This window comes from Rhamphochromis longiceps, linkage group LG3 (genome assembly GCF_057381845.1).
Source record: "Rhamphochromis longiceps isolate RC_006_pf linkage group LG3, R_longiceps_female_GT1.1, whole genome shotgun sequence".
NCBI classification, from domain to species: Eukaryota; Metazoa; Chordata; class Actinopteri; order Cichliformes; family Cichlidae; genus Rhamphochromis; species Rhamphochromis longiceps.
The window spans coordinates 43058789-43074388 of record NC_140559.1 but is presented as its reverse complement, the minus strand read 5'-3'; the positions used below and the strand labels follow the sequence as shown (position 1 = coordinate 43074388).

At 39.6% G+C, this 15600-nt stretch overlaps 2 protein-coding genes and 1 pseudogene across 2 annotated transcripts; all 3 read right to left on the bottom strand.

Moving 5' to 3' along the window:
- Window positions 1-15600, bottom strand: part of LOC146674905 (basement membrane-specific heparan sulfate proteoglycan core protein-like) — a 75176-nt pseudogene that overhangs the window by 43611 nt on the left and 15965 nt on the right.
- LOC146674907 (uncharacterized) lies at window positions 4993-7965 on the bottom strand. The gene is made up of 8 exons (XM_085398976.1): window positions 7779-7965; window positions 7604-7619; window positions 7433-7524; window positions 7157-7204; window positions 6980-7042; window positions 6829-6884; window positions 6422-6467; window positions 4993-6311 (listed from the first exon to the last, which is right to left on the bottom strand). Exons 1-7 carry the CDS (start codon window positions 7852-7854, stop codon window positions 6450-6452), a joined length of 369 nt encoding a protein of 122 aa, XP_085255102.1. The 5' UTR covers window positions 7855-7965; the 3' UTR covers window positions 4993-6311; window positions 6422-6449.
- Window positions 7928-11086, bottom strand: LOC146674906 (low affinity immunoglobulin gamma Fc region receptor II-like). Its single transcript, XM_085385283.1, has 4 exons — window positions 11052-11086; window positions 10812-10963; window positions 9699-9954; window positions 7928-8318 (listed from the first exon to the last, which is right to left on the bottom strand). The coding sequence occupies exons 1-4, from the start codon at window positions 11084-11086 to the stop codon at window positions 8054-8056; spliced, it is 708 nt and encodes a 235-aa protein (XP_085241409.1). The 3' UTR covers window positions 7928-8053.

Genomic DNA, 15600 nt, shown 5'->3' with positions numbered 1-15600 from the left:
ACACACACACACACACACACACACACACACACACACACACACACACACATGAGGTCATTGATGTTTGTTTAAGTGCAGAGATGGTGCAGATAGACTTGCAGCTATTTGCGAACTTGCGGTTTCAAAAATGTTAACACAATATTTTCCATCAGCCACGTCTCTTTAAAAAGTGATCCTTCCTGTCATGGTCTGATCTAAAGGTCCATGGTCTGATCTAAAGGTCCGAGTTTAAAACACCAGTAAATACTTTGTGCAAATAATTGTGGTCTCAGTCACTGCAGTTTCAAATCTTACTGCATGTTAATTTAGTAAAACAAGCTCCTCATTAAAGTCAAAAAGGACAAGAAAGCACTTGATTAAAAAGCTCCTTCCTTATATATGCTGACGTAAAACAAGATATCAGCTACACAAAAGACTGCTGTCTGAAACATGCTGCATTTCCTCTTTCCTGCATGGCACAGATTAAAATGAGGCCTTTCAATAGATTAAAAATAAAATGTGGCTGAATATAGAGTATCCTTAATTACATTGTACATGTACAATGAGAATAAAGGGCTATTCTATTGGCGGTGTGAAGAGGGAAGGAATGAGGATTTGACCCAAAATGCAGACTCTTAGAAAAGGTTAACTTAAACCCAGCTGTATTGCTGGAATACAAAAAAAATGCAAAACTACAAAAAAATTATTTGAAACTAAACGGCAGGCAGAACACACAGCTGTACGATGAGGGAGACCGCGATGCAGGACAGAGAGAGATGCAGGCATAAATACACACAAGAACAAACCACAGGAGGGAATCGTAGCTAAGAGGAGCTAAGGAAGCACAGCTGGAAACAATTTAAACTGAACATGATGCACAAAGCACAAGTGACTATGAAAGTAAAACAGGAAGTGTGCAAAACGCACATTGAGACACAGGCTGTGTCCAAATTCAGGGGTAGCATTCGTCGATGGCTGCATTTGTAGGCAATTACGTCACAGCGACGCGACGAAGGCTGTCCAAATTTGAAGAGTCCTTCAAATGTGATGACAAATGCGTCCTTCATTTCCACAGATTTGAAGGATGTGTTGGCTGTATCGTTCGTGGCCCAACATATCCCAGGATTCATTTTGGATTTCAGGATTTCAGTTTGATATGTTTTAGGGAACAAAGACCAAATGGCTTAATTTCTTAAAATGAGAGGAGAAAACGATCACCTCTTCACTGGGGTGAAGAATTCGGCCACTGTGGCATGGAGGTACAAGAATAAATCAATTTGCACATCATATTCATATCAGTACGGTTTTATTAACCCTCATACTGTACAGAACCGGTGATGTCCAGACGGTATTCCTCTTGTGTTCTGCTGTGAAAACTTTAGGGATTAACATACTTGCCATGTTTTTCTCTCTTCTCTTATTTTTTGTGTGTGATCAGGACAATTCTGGAGAAGATGGGCCTGCATGGGAAAGTCACCCGCATGCAGGCTAGAAGAAATGGGATAACTGAAGGGTGGCTGGCCTCTCCCTTAGAGATAGGGTGAGAAGTTCATCCATTTGGGAGGGGCTCTGAGTAGAGCCGCTGCTGCTCCACATCGAAAGGAGCCAGTTGAGGTGGTTCGGGCATCTGACAAGGATGCCTCCTGGGCGAGGTTTTCCGGGCATGTCCCACTGGGAGGAGGCGCTGGGGCAGCACCCAGGTGGGAGGGACCACATCAGGTTCTCCTCACCACGCCCACCGCTTGCAAAATTGCGGAACGACCATCCTGGATCCATCAGAAGTGAAGCCATCTAAACTCAGCCGACACAGGCTCGCCCAATTGTTGTGATCTCGCCCGGTGGAGGGGTCAGCCTTCCTGGCCGGGGGGTCTACTCACGACAGGAGGGTGTGTCCTGTCGTCATGAGGTGGTGGCTCCTAATAACTGCAGCGGCCCTGACCCTGGCCGGGCTCCTCATCTTTGCTTCCGTGAGGGACAACAAGTCACGCTATATGAAGAAAAGGCAGACACTGTATGACAAAGGAAAGTACACCAAGTTTCCCCATGGCTACGCCACTAATTTCTGGTGGCAGTTTATGAACACTACAGCTCACTTGAATAATAAAACTGACTGCTATGCATGTACCCATATGCCCCTATCCTCGCAGACGTCTGGCCTGTGGCCGTACAGCATACCTGAAGATCGCAGTTGGTGCCTGTTGGGCCTGGCAACACATCCAGGCTACGGTACTCTTTGGTCCAAGGCCAACTACAGCATCCCAGCAAAAGCAACCTGGAGGTCATCATCACCCACAAATGTGAACTGTTCCGGACAGACCAACCTGCTGACCTGGCCCCAAGTCTCAGACCCACTGCCTGATGTAATTCTACTGAACAAGCTGAACGCAGCGCAACTGCCAGTATGTGTGATGAACAATGGATCGCGGGCAGTGGGGGAGCTGCCTACTCACCTATCTACCGGATGCCACTATAAAAAAAGACTCAGTACCAGACAGGATGTGCACGGACGGCACCAAGCAGTAAAGGAACCAGAGTTTCGCATCTGAGGAGGAGTGAAACTCTTACAGAGCTTGATCCCCGGCATTGGAGCTGCCGAGGTGCGGGATCATGTGGAGATCAACCGATATGCTCTGCTACGACACATCAACTTTGCCAAAGACCCTGGGACCGGCTTTAGCAGGAGAACAGAAGGCCATCAGAACGATGGTGCTGCAGAACAGACTGACACTAGACCTGCTAACAGCATCACAAGGAGGAGTTTGTAAGCGGAGACATTTATGAAGCTTTGCAGAATTTGACCATTCTGCAGAAATATGTCACTGACCACACATCTGGAGCAGCTACACCGCCATGTCTAAGAGTAATGATTTCAAAGATGATAACAACTACAATGACTGCTTATGTTGCCGTGCCTCAAGAAGAACAGCATCCCGTTGCAATTCTGTTAGAGGAGAACTTGTAATAGCTACTAATAAATGACGTGGTGATTAAAAATGACTTGTCAAGTGATCATGCACTGATTAACACATTAGTAGTTATGCAGGTACAACATGAGGTTTATATTCTTTTCTTTTTATCATTTTATTTTTGTAGTTTTAGTTTTATTGTTTTCTCTTGATTATTCCTTTTGTTATTTCATTTACCATGCTTTTCTTTGTTCTTTTTATTATTTTATTATTTGTTTTATTCTTTAGACCACATGATTTACATTTCTGCTATGCTGACATTTTGAAAATTAAAAATTGCTTAAGATACTTAATAAATAACCTTCACAGACAATTGTTGTGTACATTTAAAATAAGTTAAAACAGGAGGGAATGTTACAGGAAAAATGATTCTATGTTTCTTTACCTTCTTTTAAATGTACAAAGATGCCCTTTGTCTATGGTTAGATTAGTTTAGAATTATCCTTTTAGACTTTCCCAGCGAAGACATATTGTTTTGGGACATATTGTTTTAGATTGTTTTATCTCTCACAGCTTTATCCCAGCTCTCTGCTGACGAGACTAGCGCCACATATGGAGTTGTTTATTTTATCTGTTTATTATTTTCTTATCCTGTTCTCACTGTCTTTCCTATAAAAAGTGCCAAGCCTCTGTTCACGGTGTGAGTTGTTCTTGCAGCTCACCCGTGTGCACGTTAAAGCATAAAAAGTAACCTTGTCTCATTGTGTCTTTATTTCTCCTGAGTCTTTAACAGAGTTTTCCCCCAACAGTGTGTAATTTACGTTGAGTAAGCTAACCACGTTATTACATTAATGCATGTAAGGTGAACTAGCAAACATCATCATAGCTACATGCAGCTGTCTTCTTGTTTGATGGCAGATACTCCCTTCACCCTGGCCAAAAAGGCTAAAATGACCAAAGAAGAAGTGGAAAACAGTTAAACATGAGAGGTTTTTGGACAAAGTTTGTGTTGTTTCATTGTTTAAGCACTGCTTCTAGCCAAGAGTGATACCATATATGCCCCATAGCTGCAGAAAAGGCTAACATTGTTATCTTTTTTACAAAAAAACAGCTGAACATGAGAGGTTTTTGGACAAAGTTGGTGTTCTCCATTCTTTAAGCACCGGTTTGAGCACAGTTTAAGCACCGGCACCGTTTCAAAAGTACCGGTTTGGCACCGGTATCGGATAAAACCTAAACGATACCCATCCCTAGTCCTTACAGTATAAAGCCCCTGGGGGCGACTGTAGTTATGATTTCGCACCTTATAATAAAAATTGTCAACTTTCATTTATATAGCACCAAATTACAGCAACAGACAGTTAAACTGAATTGAACTGAATTACTTGACAGTTGTGTGCGCTGTCTGAGGACAGTCACTGTGTTTGTAAGTAGCCGTGTTCATTTTGTCACATGTTCTTTCTACTTTCTCCTCTTTGGATTTTAAACAATTTATTGAGCACTAATGTGCACATGAAGCCCATTAGTGCTTTGAGTGCTCCAGGAGAGTAGAAAAGCACCTCCGTCCAGTGAAAGAGCGCTGCCTGCTGCCGCTCGAAGAGGTCAGAGTCCGCTGGGTCCACAACGCAGGGTCGTGTCATTCTGTCAGGGGTGTCGTGTGTGGATGCGAGGAAAGGAGGACCCAAACGCTGGACCCACAGGTAGGTGAAGGCTGGTGTTTATTATGACAAGCAGTTGAGCCAAACATAAGATGACTGGCTGAACTGAAATGACTGTCTTAACTGAACACACGTGCAGAGTAGACAACATTAACATCAATGACACGACAAAGACCAGGATGAAACTGAGGACTTAAGTACACTGGCTAATGATGATGATTAGGGACCGGTGAGAACACAGCTGAACATAATGAAACAGGAAGTAGAGCTAATGACACTGAGACAGAGGGCTGGCACGGTGAAGCGGGAAACATGAATGTGGAACATAAACTGAACATGAACTGAAAACACCAGGTGAACCACCCAGAAGAAAAGCTGCTCTGGAAACATGAGCAATAAATTCAAATTTCAAATTCAAATTTTATTTGTCACACACAATAGTTTGACAGGTGAACAGAAAGAGCTTGAAACTCAGCAAAAACGAGGCAGTTTGATACCAGAACAAAAGAGAAATGTCTCCCAAGAACAGCAACAACTTCAACTTCAACTGAATGTAAAGTGAGTGTAATCTCTAAGACTTGAAACTGCAGATTAGAATATTTTGATGAACATGAAACCATCAGAAATGTTACATGAACCAAATCAGTAAAAGTGGAAGATGGAGGATGGCAAACATGCAAAAGAAAAATCAATACTGAGCAGAAGTGTTGTTGTGTGAAAATGTCATATAAGGTCTTCAGCATTAGAGGGGACATGAAACACTACATGTATGCATGTGACAAATAAAGAACCTTGAACCTTGAACATGTATAAAGGTTAATTTACATCATGGAGCCCAGCTCTCAAAAACTGACACAGATGTAACTCTGACTGTGAAGCTGGATTTAAGAAATAACTGCTTAAAGTTATAAAAACACATGTATCACCATATTCTGTCAGTACAGAGCATGACGGATAGTGGGAACAGCAGAGGAGACTACACGCTGTATTCGCAAAGCCACCAGCATTGTGGCTGATCGGACACACCCCTCTCACACACTCTTCACACTCCTACCATCTGGAAAAAGGTACCGAAGCATTCGGGCAAACACATCCAGACTGTGCAACAGCTTTTTTCCACAAGCCATCCGTCTCCTCAACAAAAAGGGACTGGACTGATAAACACACACGCGCACACACAACATTATCACTCACCTTAACTTAACTACCTCAAGCATTGAGTCTAGACTGACTAATCAACACAAGCGCAAACACACCGACCCACACCGACCTACACCACCAAACTATCGTATACACCAACCTGTAAATGCTCTTTTGCACAATATTATTACTGGATTTTTGCACTAACTTCTTTACTTCCTAGTCTTCCGTAGATAGTTAGATAGTTAGATAGTTAGTTTTTTGTTAATTTATGTTGTAATTTATGTTAGGTCAGTCTGTCTTGTCTCTGCTAGCCAGCTAACTAGGCCTCTTAGTTAGCTAGTTTAGTGTTACCTTATGTTGTAAATTTATGTTGCATGTAGCACCTTGGTCCTGGAGGAACGTTGTTTCGTTTCACTGTGAACTAAATGTATATGGTTGAAGTGACAATAAAGCCAACAAGACAAGACTCCACCAGGTCACTTGGTTAGTTTCAGTCAAAAGACTCACATTAGGTTGTGTTAGGTAACTAATAACAGAACCAATAACTCGAGGAAAATAAGGACAGTAAAACATCAGTTTAATGGGGTCACTGGCTGCACCTCGTGCCTGTCCCATCTGTGGCTTCCTGTTGGAGAACAATAAAGTTTATTATAAAAACATTGCCTGCCCTCGATGTAAAGTGAAGTTCTGTTCTGTGTGTTTGAGTCTTTACAAAGAGTGTGACGTTAACTGTACCTTATTGACTGTTTAGGAGGTGCGACCCTCAGACACACCTCTGTACCTGTGTGGAGGAGGAAATCATCCTGATTTACTTTCATTGATTTAAACATGTGGTCTCTGATATACACATGGTATCATTTGTTGTGTGTTCTGTATTGTAAAGATTTCTTTTTGTGCAAAAATGTGAAAATGAAATGAAATGTGTTTTCTTCTTCTCAGAGCAGGTGATACAGAGCTGAGTGTGGAGCTGGAGAAAAAGCTTTATGTGTAAAACTGGTTACAAAGTAGCTGTTAGTCAGCCAGCAGGAGATAAAAGCATCCAGGAAGCTCAGACTTTGTATCCAGTGTCTCTGTACATTATATGTTTCTGTGAGGTGGAGATCTAACAAAACAAACACTGCATGGGACTGTTGTGACTGTACCTGCATCCCATCTTCATTGTAGTAAACAGCACTCTCCTCTGGTGTGTCGTATTGCCCTGTGAGGTGATCAAATTCATCCACAAATGAAAACAAATACGTTTTTAAAGGATGTTTGTTTTATTTTTAAACTGCACGCGTTTTATGTACTCACTCTTTCTTCTAAGATCTTTAAACTCAATAAGAGAGGAGGCGACGTTTTCATATTCATCTGCTCCTGAAATGTTCATAATTTTATTTACAGGATTGTAAAAACATGGAATTAGTTTCATTAAATCAAAAACAAGTTTCATCTCTAACTGCTCTGTGCTTTCCAGCACATATACTGTACCATTTCTGTTTGTCACTTGTGTGACTGACTCATAGACGTCAGCAGTACCTAAAGAAAAAACAAGCCAGGCTCACATTAATCATTTTATTACAGTTACACTAAAGATCAGAGCAAAAACAGAAACACTGTGTGAGTCAAAACCAGGACTGTAAGATCTTTAAATGTTGTTTGAAAAACTGCTGAACACAAACTGAACCTATTAAATGTTTGTGTTAATGGAGGCTTAATAAAAGTCAATATTAATAATGATAATAAAGACTGTTTTTCAATGCTGACCATGTTGAAGAGAGCCGTACACATGAGTTTCATTCTGGTTGAATCCATGATTTGTGGAGGAGCCCGGACTGTGACTCTCAGACTGGATCGACCTAAAACATGAAATAAACACAATAAACTCAAAAGTAACTGATGTTTGTTTAAAATAATAATAAAAAGTATTTTACCAACCTGGTGAAGCAGGAATCTGTGAAAGAGACAAATGTTATTACACATGTTTGTCATGTATAAATTGTTCCACTGATATTTAGTGTCATGAGATCAGAATACATGTATATGTGTGAATAATTAAAGTGTATGTAGTAAATAAACTCTCTAATACAGCATGAAAAGAAGAGGCTCTTACACTTGGACTGTCTGCAGCGATACAACAAGAGCAGGAGAATAATAATGAGAGAGACTCCACAAACCAGTCCAACCATCAACCACACAGGAGATGAAGAGCTGTCAGCTCCAGACACAGCTGCTGAAATGACTAATAATAATTAAGTAATAATAAAGTGTAATACTTATTATACTGCATATTTCAGTTCTCACAAAATAGATCCAGGTGACTTCAAGCATTAAACAGACAATCTAATGTTTCTTCTCAAGCATGAAAATCATTTTTACAAAAATCCATCAAATGCTTTGATCCTGCTCACCTTTAACTGACATCCAGCTCTGTGCTGACTCTCTTCCTGAGTACTGACACTTGTAGAAACCTTCATCAGACTTTGACACTGCAGAGATCTTCAGCTCCCCTCGGGGATCATTTTGAATAAGTTTGTCATTGTGATAGAAAAACACATTGGAAAGTATTTTTTGTGTTCTCAAACTGCAGCTCAGACTAACAGAAGCTCCCTCAGTTACAGGATGAACAGGACTCACCAGGATAGGACCATTACCATCATCTGTGAAACAATCACACACAATTGTTTCAGTCACATCAGCTGGTGCACACTTTTAGAAAAAAACGGACATGTAAGCTTCAGGGAGATTTTCACAGAAGCGACTCTGTGAAACAGATTATCGACTTGAATCCAGGTAAGAAAGAAATGCATGTAGTAAATGAAGTTGAACGGCTGATCCTTTTATTTTGCAAGCTCATAATGTGATCTAACAGAGACTCACTTAGTAACTGATCTAAGGGTTGTGAATAGAATGAAATAAAAATAACTGCATTTAAAAACTTAAATACCAAGAAGGCCTGTGGGCCTGATGCTGTTTCAGCTTTTCTCTTTAAACATTTGCTGATGAGCTGACTCCAGCTTGGAGTCCTGTTGATATCAGCTTCATCCTCACTATATAGAAAAAGGCTGCAATCAGCATAATAATGATCACAGACCTGCAGCAGTAACATCAGTAGTAATGAAATCCTTTGAATGCATTATGGTTGAGCACTTGTGAAGTGAAGTACAATTTGAATATAATTACTTTAACTCACTTGATTTTAAAGCATTTAGAAAACCCCTCAGCTTATGCACGATTGTTATTTATGATCTAAGATCAGTGTTTAATACCACAAACACTTATACACTGTTAAATAACATGAAAGTGGATCCCTATATAATCAGATGGTTGTTTGGCTATTTTTATTAAAAAAACAACAGGAAGTTAAAGTCAGTTCTACTCGTTCACACATACAGGTTATAAGAACAAGAGTCTCACAGGGCTGTGTGAGATCTCCTGTTCTTTTCATATTATATTAAAAAAAATTGTGGAAATCAGAAGGGATTGTGCAGTGGTATAAGAAACACACCTTCGCATTAAATATAAAGAAAAATAATCGTCATATTTATAACGATCTTTGATGAAAGATCTATTGGAGATCTCAGCCTGGTTTCAATGACTGGAGAGAAGTTTGAACAAGTGACAACATTTCAGTGTTTAGTCTTCCCTGCAGGAGTCAAATTATTATCAATACAATTGCTGAATCATTATGGGTGAAATTGTGGGTGAGTGTTTGCATTTTTGTTTGTTTTTTGCATGATGTGTTTCCCTAAGTTACTCTGAATGGAGACAATAAAAGTTTATCTAATGTGATGACAGAGATGTTGAGCTTTTTAGAGTTTCATTCTGATGGAGAAAATATAAAATACTCATTTAATTAGAGAACAAAAACCAAGAATATTGTTTGAAGCTTTGGAGCCTAAAATCATCTGAAATTCTCATTTTTGTTTGTGTTGCCACATAGAATTACTTCACATACAGCAAAGCTGAGACAAATGTTCATGTGACGTCTAAATCATTCAGATCCAAGAAGTAAATGTATAATAACATACTCTGTACAGTGATGTTGACTGCACTGCTGAACTCTCCTGATCCAGACTCACACCAGTACACTGCAGAATCTGACTTTGATGCTTTGATGTCACATGTGGATCCAGTCATTCTCCTACAGTCAGAGAGTCGACCGTCCTCAGAGAACTTCCTCACTCTCCACTCAGTGAAGTTTCCCTCACAGGTCAGTGAGACAGAGTCAGAGGTGAAGTGTTGCACTCTGTCAGGACTCACTGTGAGAGACGCTGCTGAATGAACATCTGGAAACAACATGCAGTGAAGAGACAAAGCTCACAGATGTTAGGATTCAAAATATCACAGTGAAAAAAATAGTTCTTGCTAAACCCAACATAACTGCAAATAAATCTATGAATAAAATTTGTTAATACAGATTTAAATGTTGTGACTCCTGTAGCTGGAAAGATTTCACTGAACCATCTGGGTCTCTCAGTAATAATCTCACAGCATCATTAGAAGCAACATTAGAAGTTTCTATAAACCTGCTTTCCTACAGCTTGTCCACAGCATGCATGTTTGTTGTTGCACAAGCAAAGATCTTCACCATCAGTCATGTAATAAGATGTCTGACATTTGTGACCTTACTACAAACAGTCAGATCATTATCAGACAGTTTAACATCAGCAGATCTTAAATGTTTGTTGTCTTTGCTTCTACAAATCATGACAGCACTTTTATGGGCATCATGTCTGATATCATTTTTCACAGCAAAAGCACAACAACATGAGGACTAAAGACCACGAGATCATCTGTGTACATAATGTGCTTCACAGGAGTGCTGCCAGCTTTACAGACTTTCTAATCATAAACATGAAGATTAAAAAGACCTGGAGACAAAATTCATCCTCGTTTAACTCGGTGAGAAACAAACAAGGAGGAATTTGAATAACAACAGAAGTGTTTGACTGAAGCTCAGTTTACTTGAATGTAGTGAGAAAGGATGAGATTCACTTTAATGCTTCTGAGGAAACTTAAGTATAATCGTTTAATGCAATTTAATTGTAATTGGACATCAGATTTCAATGTCAGCATGCCGCTGCAAGAAAAATAATGGGGAATTAAAGTGATGACACAACTTATTAGAGAGAAACAAACTGACCTGCAGACCAGACAAACTTTGGTTGACTGTGATCAGTGTGATACTCTGGGTCTCCTCTTCCAGCTCTGCACACATATCCTGCTGTGTGTGTCTGTCCATGAATGATGTAGGAGTCCTGTGCAGTCCCACTGCCATCAGGTAGCAGCTCATAACTGGAGGATTTATAGTTGAATATTTTCAGATCAGGAACAGCTTTATACCAGTAGAAGCTCCATCCTGCAGACGGATGTTCAACCTCACAGTTCAGAGTTACTGAGGCTCCAGGACTCAGCCATGATGGAGACACAGTGAGGACAGGACGGGGTTCATCTGTTCAACAAAGATTTTCTCTCAGTGAACATGTAGTACAGTCTCTGAACAGTGAGCTCAGTTTATACAAAGAATAATAATCTCAGTCTATGAACAGAAATACATTTTACAAAGTGTTCAAACAGCTTAAAGCAAACATGACTTACTGTCAGAAACTGTCAGTGTGACTGAATCACTCCACTCTGTTGTTTCATGCTGTGAACTTTTCATTCTGCCCTTACAGCGATAGTTTCCACTGATCAATGATGAAGCAGAAATAATCCTGTATTCATTTTGATTTGGAGGTTTTCTGATGCTGTTTGTTTCCCACTCATAATCCCACTCAGTGTCTCCTCCATGGATGTCACATCTGACAGTGATCGTCTCTCCTCCGTATACCTCAGACCAGTTTGGATACAGAGTCACAACAGGCCTGTTTGACACTGTTCATGTTCAGGAAAGTACAATAAAAACACATGAATGACAAAAGGTTCAGTTACCATCAGATGTAGTGCTTTGTAGGAAGTTACATTTAAACTCACCAGTTGTGTCAATCCAAACTGACTGGCTCAACTCTGTGTAGTAAACTGGTTCTCCTCTTCCTCCTCTGCACCAGTAGAGTCCTCCCTCTGAGACACTGATTTGTTCATTTGTCACAGGTTGATAAGATTTGCCATCTGTGTACCAGTAGTATTTCCATCCAGATGATGATGATGGTGATGATGATGATGGTGATGATGATGATGGGCTCACAGAGCAGGTCAGGGTCACACTGCCCCCTACTGGAACAGCTGTCCTATCAGCTCTCAGTTCAGCCTTTGGTTTCGCTGCAGTTCAGTTTAGAACAAGAACATAAAAGTAAAAATGACTGAATCAGAACAATTTAAAGATCTGGATGGAAAAATGTAAATGATCAACTTTATTGGTGAAGCTATAACAAAGTGTGTGACACAAAATACTCTGAAATACTGTTTTGATCTGCACAGCAAATTTTTTTAAAATTTACTTCAGTGTATTTAAAATTAATTAATAAATGCATAGTTCGTTTACTCTCATTAATTTGAAGCATGACTTAGTTAATTCATCTGTAATGAGAAAGTAACCCAGGTTAATATGATCTGATTGTACTTAGCATGCTATGTCCTTGTGTGCTTTACTAAATCTGCTGTTAAAGCCTCTGATAGCTAAGATGAGACCTAGTAAGTGTGTTTTATATTCTTTTGCTGTGGAAGCTGACATTTCCTGTCGATGTGCACAGATGTGTCAGAATGGGTTTTAAAAGACACATCGATGGTTTGGAGGAAGTAATTACTGAAGCTAACTCAGAAAGATCAATTAGAGAAAAAACTCTAAATAAATATCAATGGCACTGACAATAGCTGCACATAATGTTTTGTCTGTGAGATGATTATTTCTATATTCATTAAATGAAATGGCCTGTATTTGTATAGCGCTTTACTAGACCCTAAGGACCCCAAAGTGCTTTACCCATCCACACACACATTCAAACACTGGTGATGGCAAGCTACATGGTACCCACAGCCACCCTGGGGTGCACTGACAGAGGCGAGGTTCACTAAGTGAAAAAGACCCAGTGTGTGTTTGTCATGAGACCAGACTCTTTAACTAAAACCTGAATCCTCTAAGATCATTTCAACAATAGACAACATGCTAAAAACAACTGAAGGAACTGCATCATATGTTGGTGCAACAGGGAGTAATAAAAATAAAAATAACACAAATACAGAAGTGAAAATATTGGATGTTACTGTTGTTCTTAGTGGATGTGGTGGAGCAGCTGAAACAGGTTCAGCATTTGTTCTGCACTTCATGTATTAGAGCTGCACAGCAGAGACGTTACTCTGATATGTTTTGTTCTCTTCACTGTGAATAAAAAGCTGCTTTTCAAAATATGTTACTGAGCAGCACAAATGAAACAGCTACAAAGCTATGGAACGCCAGGACTGCCATAATGAATTAATTAAATACACCATTAAATAATTAATTAAATGTGGCAATAATTAATTAAAATTGGAATTAATTAATTAAATAAATAGTTATGACACATGTAATTAATTAATTATTGACACATTTAATTAATTATTTATGTATTTCACATTTTAATTAATTATTGACACATGTAATTAATTAATTATTGACACATTTAATTAATTATTTATGTATTTCACATTTTAATTAATTATTGACACATTTAATTAATTATTGACACATTTAATTAATTATTTAATGATATATTTATTTATTTCATTTTGGCAGTCCTGACGCCTGGCTCTCGTCATGAAATAATTTTATCTGTCAGCCTCACCCATCAAACTCAGGGGGCGGGGTTAACGCTGCCCATGCAGCTTCTCTAACATTTGATTGGTTGCCGTGCAAAGTAAGTCAAAACAGGTCGATCCTAGAAAATCGATTGCTTGTGTAGACTTGGGGCAGCCAGTTATCCCAGAATGCAGATCAAATCACAAGCAGCAATGGTGGTGGTGTAGTTTTAAAATACCCCGTTTTTCTGTCACCAGCTACACTTTTAACAGTGTTTTAGCCGCGAATGTCGCGACGTATGTCTGGTCAGGTTGTCAACATAGAACATGTTTGCAAAAGTGCTCAGATGTTTTCAGAGATTTCACTAGCTCTGCTAACAGTTAGCATGCAGAGTGCACCGAGGGGGTTACGTTAACCGGTTTGTTTACATATTCCACTCTCCGTGTTCCACATGTTGCATTCGCAGATTCTCATTTTCACCGAACGATCGTCTCTTTCCGCCTGGTCTTGTGTCTCTGTGCTTCTGTAACATAAAGAACGAGCTGACATTTTTCTCACGAAACCAGCGATCAGCTCAGCAGACCCTCAGTTTACCTGCATGCATCCTCCTCCTCATCTGTCAGCTGTTTAACACCTGCTGCTAATTCAAGAAACACGCCTAGTTACCTGGTGATAGTCACAGTTTAACTGGGCAGCCGGTGCTCGATATAACGCAATGTCAGCGCATTTTTCTGCACAAGATAAGTAAATATAGTGTTTTCCCCGAGCGCAGAGCTGCTGGAGCTCGTTTCCTTACAGAGCACTTTATAGGCGAACAGCTTTATCAGCGGCTGATGTCCAATCACCGGCAAACAGCTTTCAAACCTCAGCTGAGTTTTAGCTCTCAGTGGTTAAACGCTGGACTTCATTCACTCAGGTTCTGTCTGTCGGGTCACGTTTACTTCGCTGTTTTATTTACAACTGAGCAAATCGGTTTGGCTGAGGTTAAAGTTACGTTTCATAACTGCATAGTTTCACAGACGTTTAATGGTTCACTGGCACATGTGTTAGACTGAACTATCATCTAAATATCATCTGTTTTTTAATAGTTATTCAACTGTATTCTAAGCACCAGCTGTCTGTTAGAATGTGATTTTTTTTCTCTCTCTGTTGGCAGAGGTATAAAAATGCGCAGGAAAATCTGACATGCATGGCGAACTTCACCGACGATATTTAGGGAGGAATAAACACACATCAAACATAAATGAACCATTTGTCTGTCTCCATAATTGAGAGAATTTTCTCTTCTTATGTCAACACTCTCTCTCTTTTTTTTTTCTTTTTTTTTGCTTTTTCGGTCATGTTATGTTTACCTGTCAAAGGCTTGTTACAAACTATGAAACACATTGTGCAGACTTCTGGATGTTAGAAGAAAACTAATACTGCTCATGAAGGAGACTAAAGGCAGGAAGGTGTCCTTTAAAACTAAACATGTTAATAGGACCTCCCTATTTATATCATAGTTTATGATATAGCACGTGTATTTCAGTAATAGCCTGCTGAGGCCACTATACGTGCTGGCCTCATATCAAATGTGAAGGCAGACTGAGTCTATGTTTGACGTTTTTTATATCTAATCTTCCTTTTCAAACATTTAAACAGCAGCGAGTCTGCAGCTGAGGGAATACAAATTCAAATTGTCGGAACAGGTTTGCTCGTTTCTTGGATTCATTTGGTGATTTATTAAATGTATAACTGTTATTCTAATCTGCTGCTGAGTCTCTTACACTTTTCTTTATGCTGTATATTTTCACGTCTCTGGAATAGTTGGCAGTTAGATAGTCAGCTGGGAAACTTTGTGTTAACTCATGGAGCTGAGGATATCGTGGATATGCTGACCTCGCTGCATGGTGTACAGAGCGAGGTCAGCATGATTAATATTCACAATAAAAATATTAGCCGAACATCATGAAGTCTGTATGTGTTTCATAGTGTCGAACAACCTTTGTACAGTTAAAGCCAGCAGTTACTATATGACGGAAACACCAACGTTATCTCTTTTATGTGTTTATACACAGGTCACGCTGATTACTGAACAAAAACCCAAAGATCAGATGTTAAACAGATTTATTTGCTCTCTCTCCTCCTTAAACATGTTTTTAATGTTAGTTATAATTCAGAATTGGCGACTGAAACACGTAGGACACATAAGAACATCAGGAAATAAAACATCGATAAATAT

Coding starts and splice junctions, on each gene's coding strand:
- LOC146674907 (XM_085398976.1), bottom strand. CDS start 7,854: ATGGTTGGACTGGTTTGTGGAGTCTCTCTCATTATTATTCTCCTGCTC. Junction 7,205..7,432: donor GTACGGCTCTCTTCAACATG/GTCAGCATTGAA, acceptor TTTTTTCTTTAG/GTACTGCTGACGTCTATGAG. Junction 6,885..6,979: donor TAAAGATCTTAGAAGAAAGA/GTGAGTACATAA, acceptor ATCACCTCACAG/GGCAATACGACACACCAGAG.
- LOC146674906 (XM_085385283.1), bottom strand. CDS start 11,086: ATGGCTGAGTCCTGGAGCCTCAGTAACTCTGAACT. Junction 10,964..11,051: donor AGCCTCAGTAACTCTGAACT/GTGAGGTTGAAC, acceptor TAAATCCTCCAG/TTATGAGCTGCTACCTGATG. Junction 9,955..10,811: donor AAAGTTTGTCTGGTCTGCAG/GTCAGTTTGTTT, acceptor TGTTGTTTCCAG/ATGTTCATTCAGCAGCGTCT.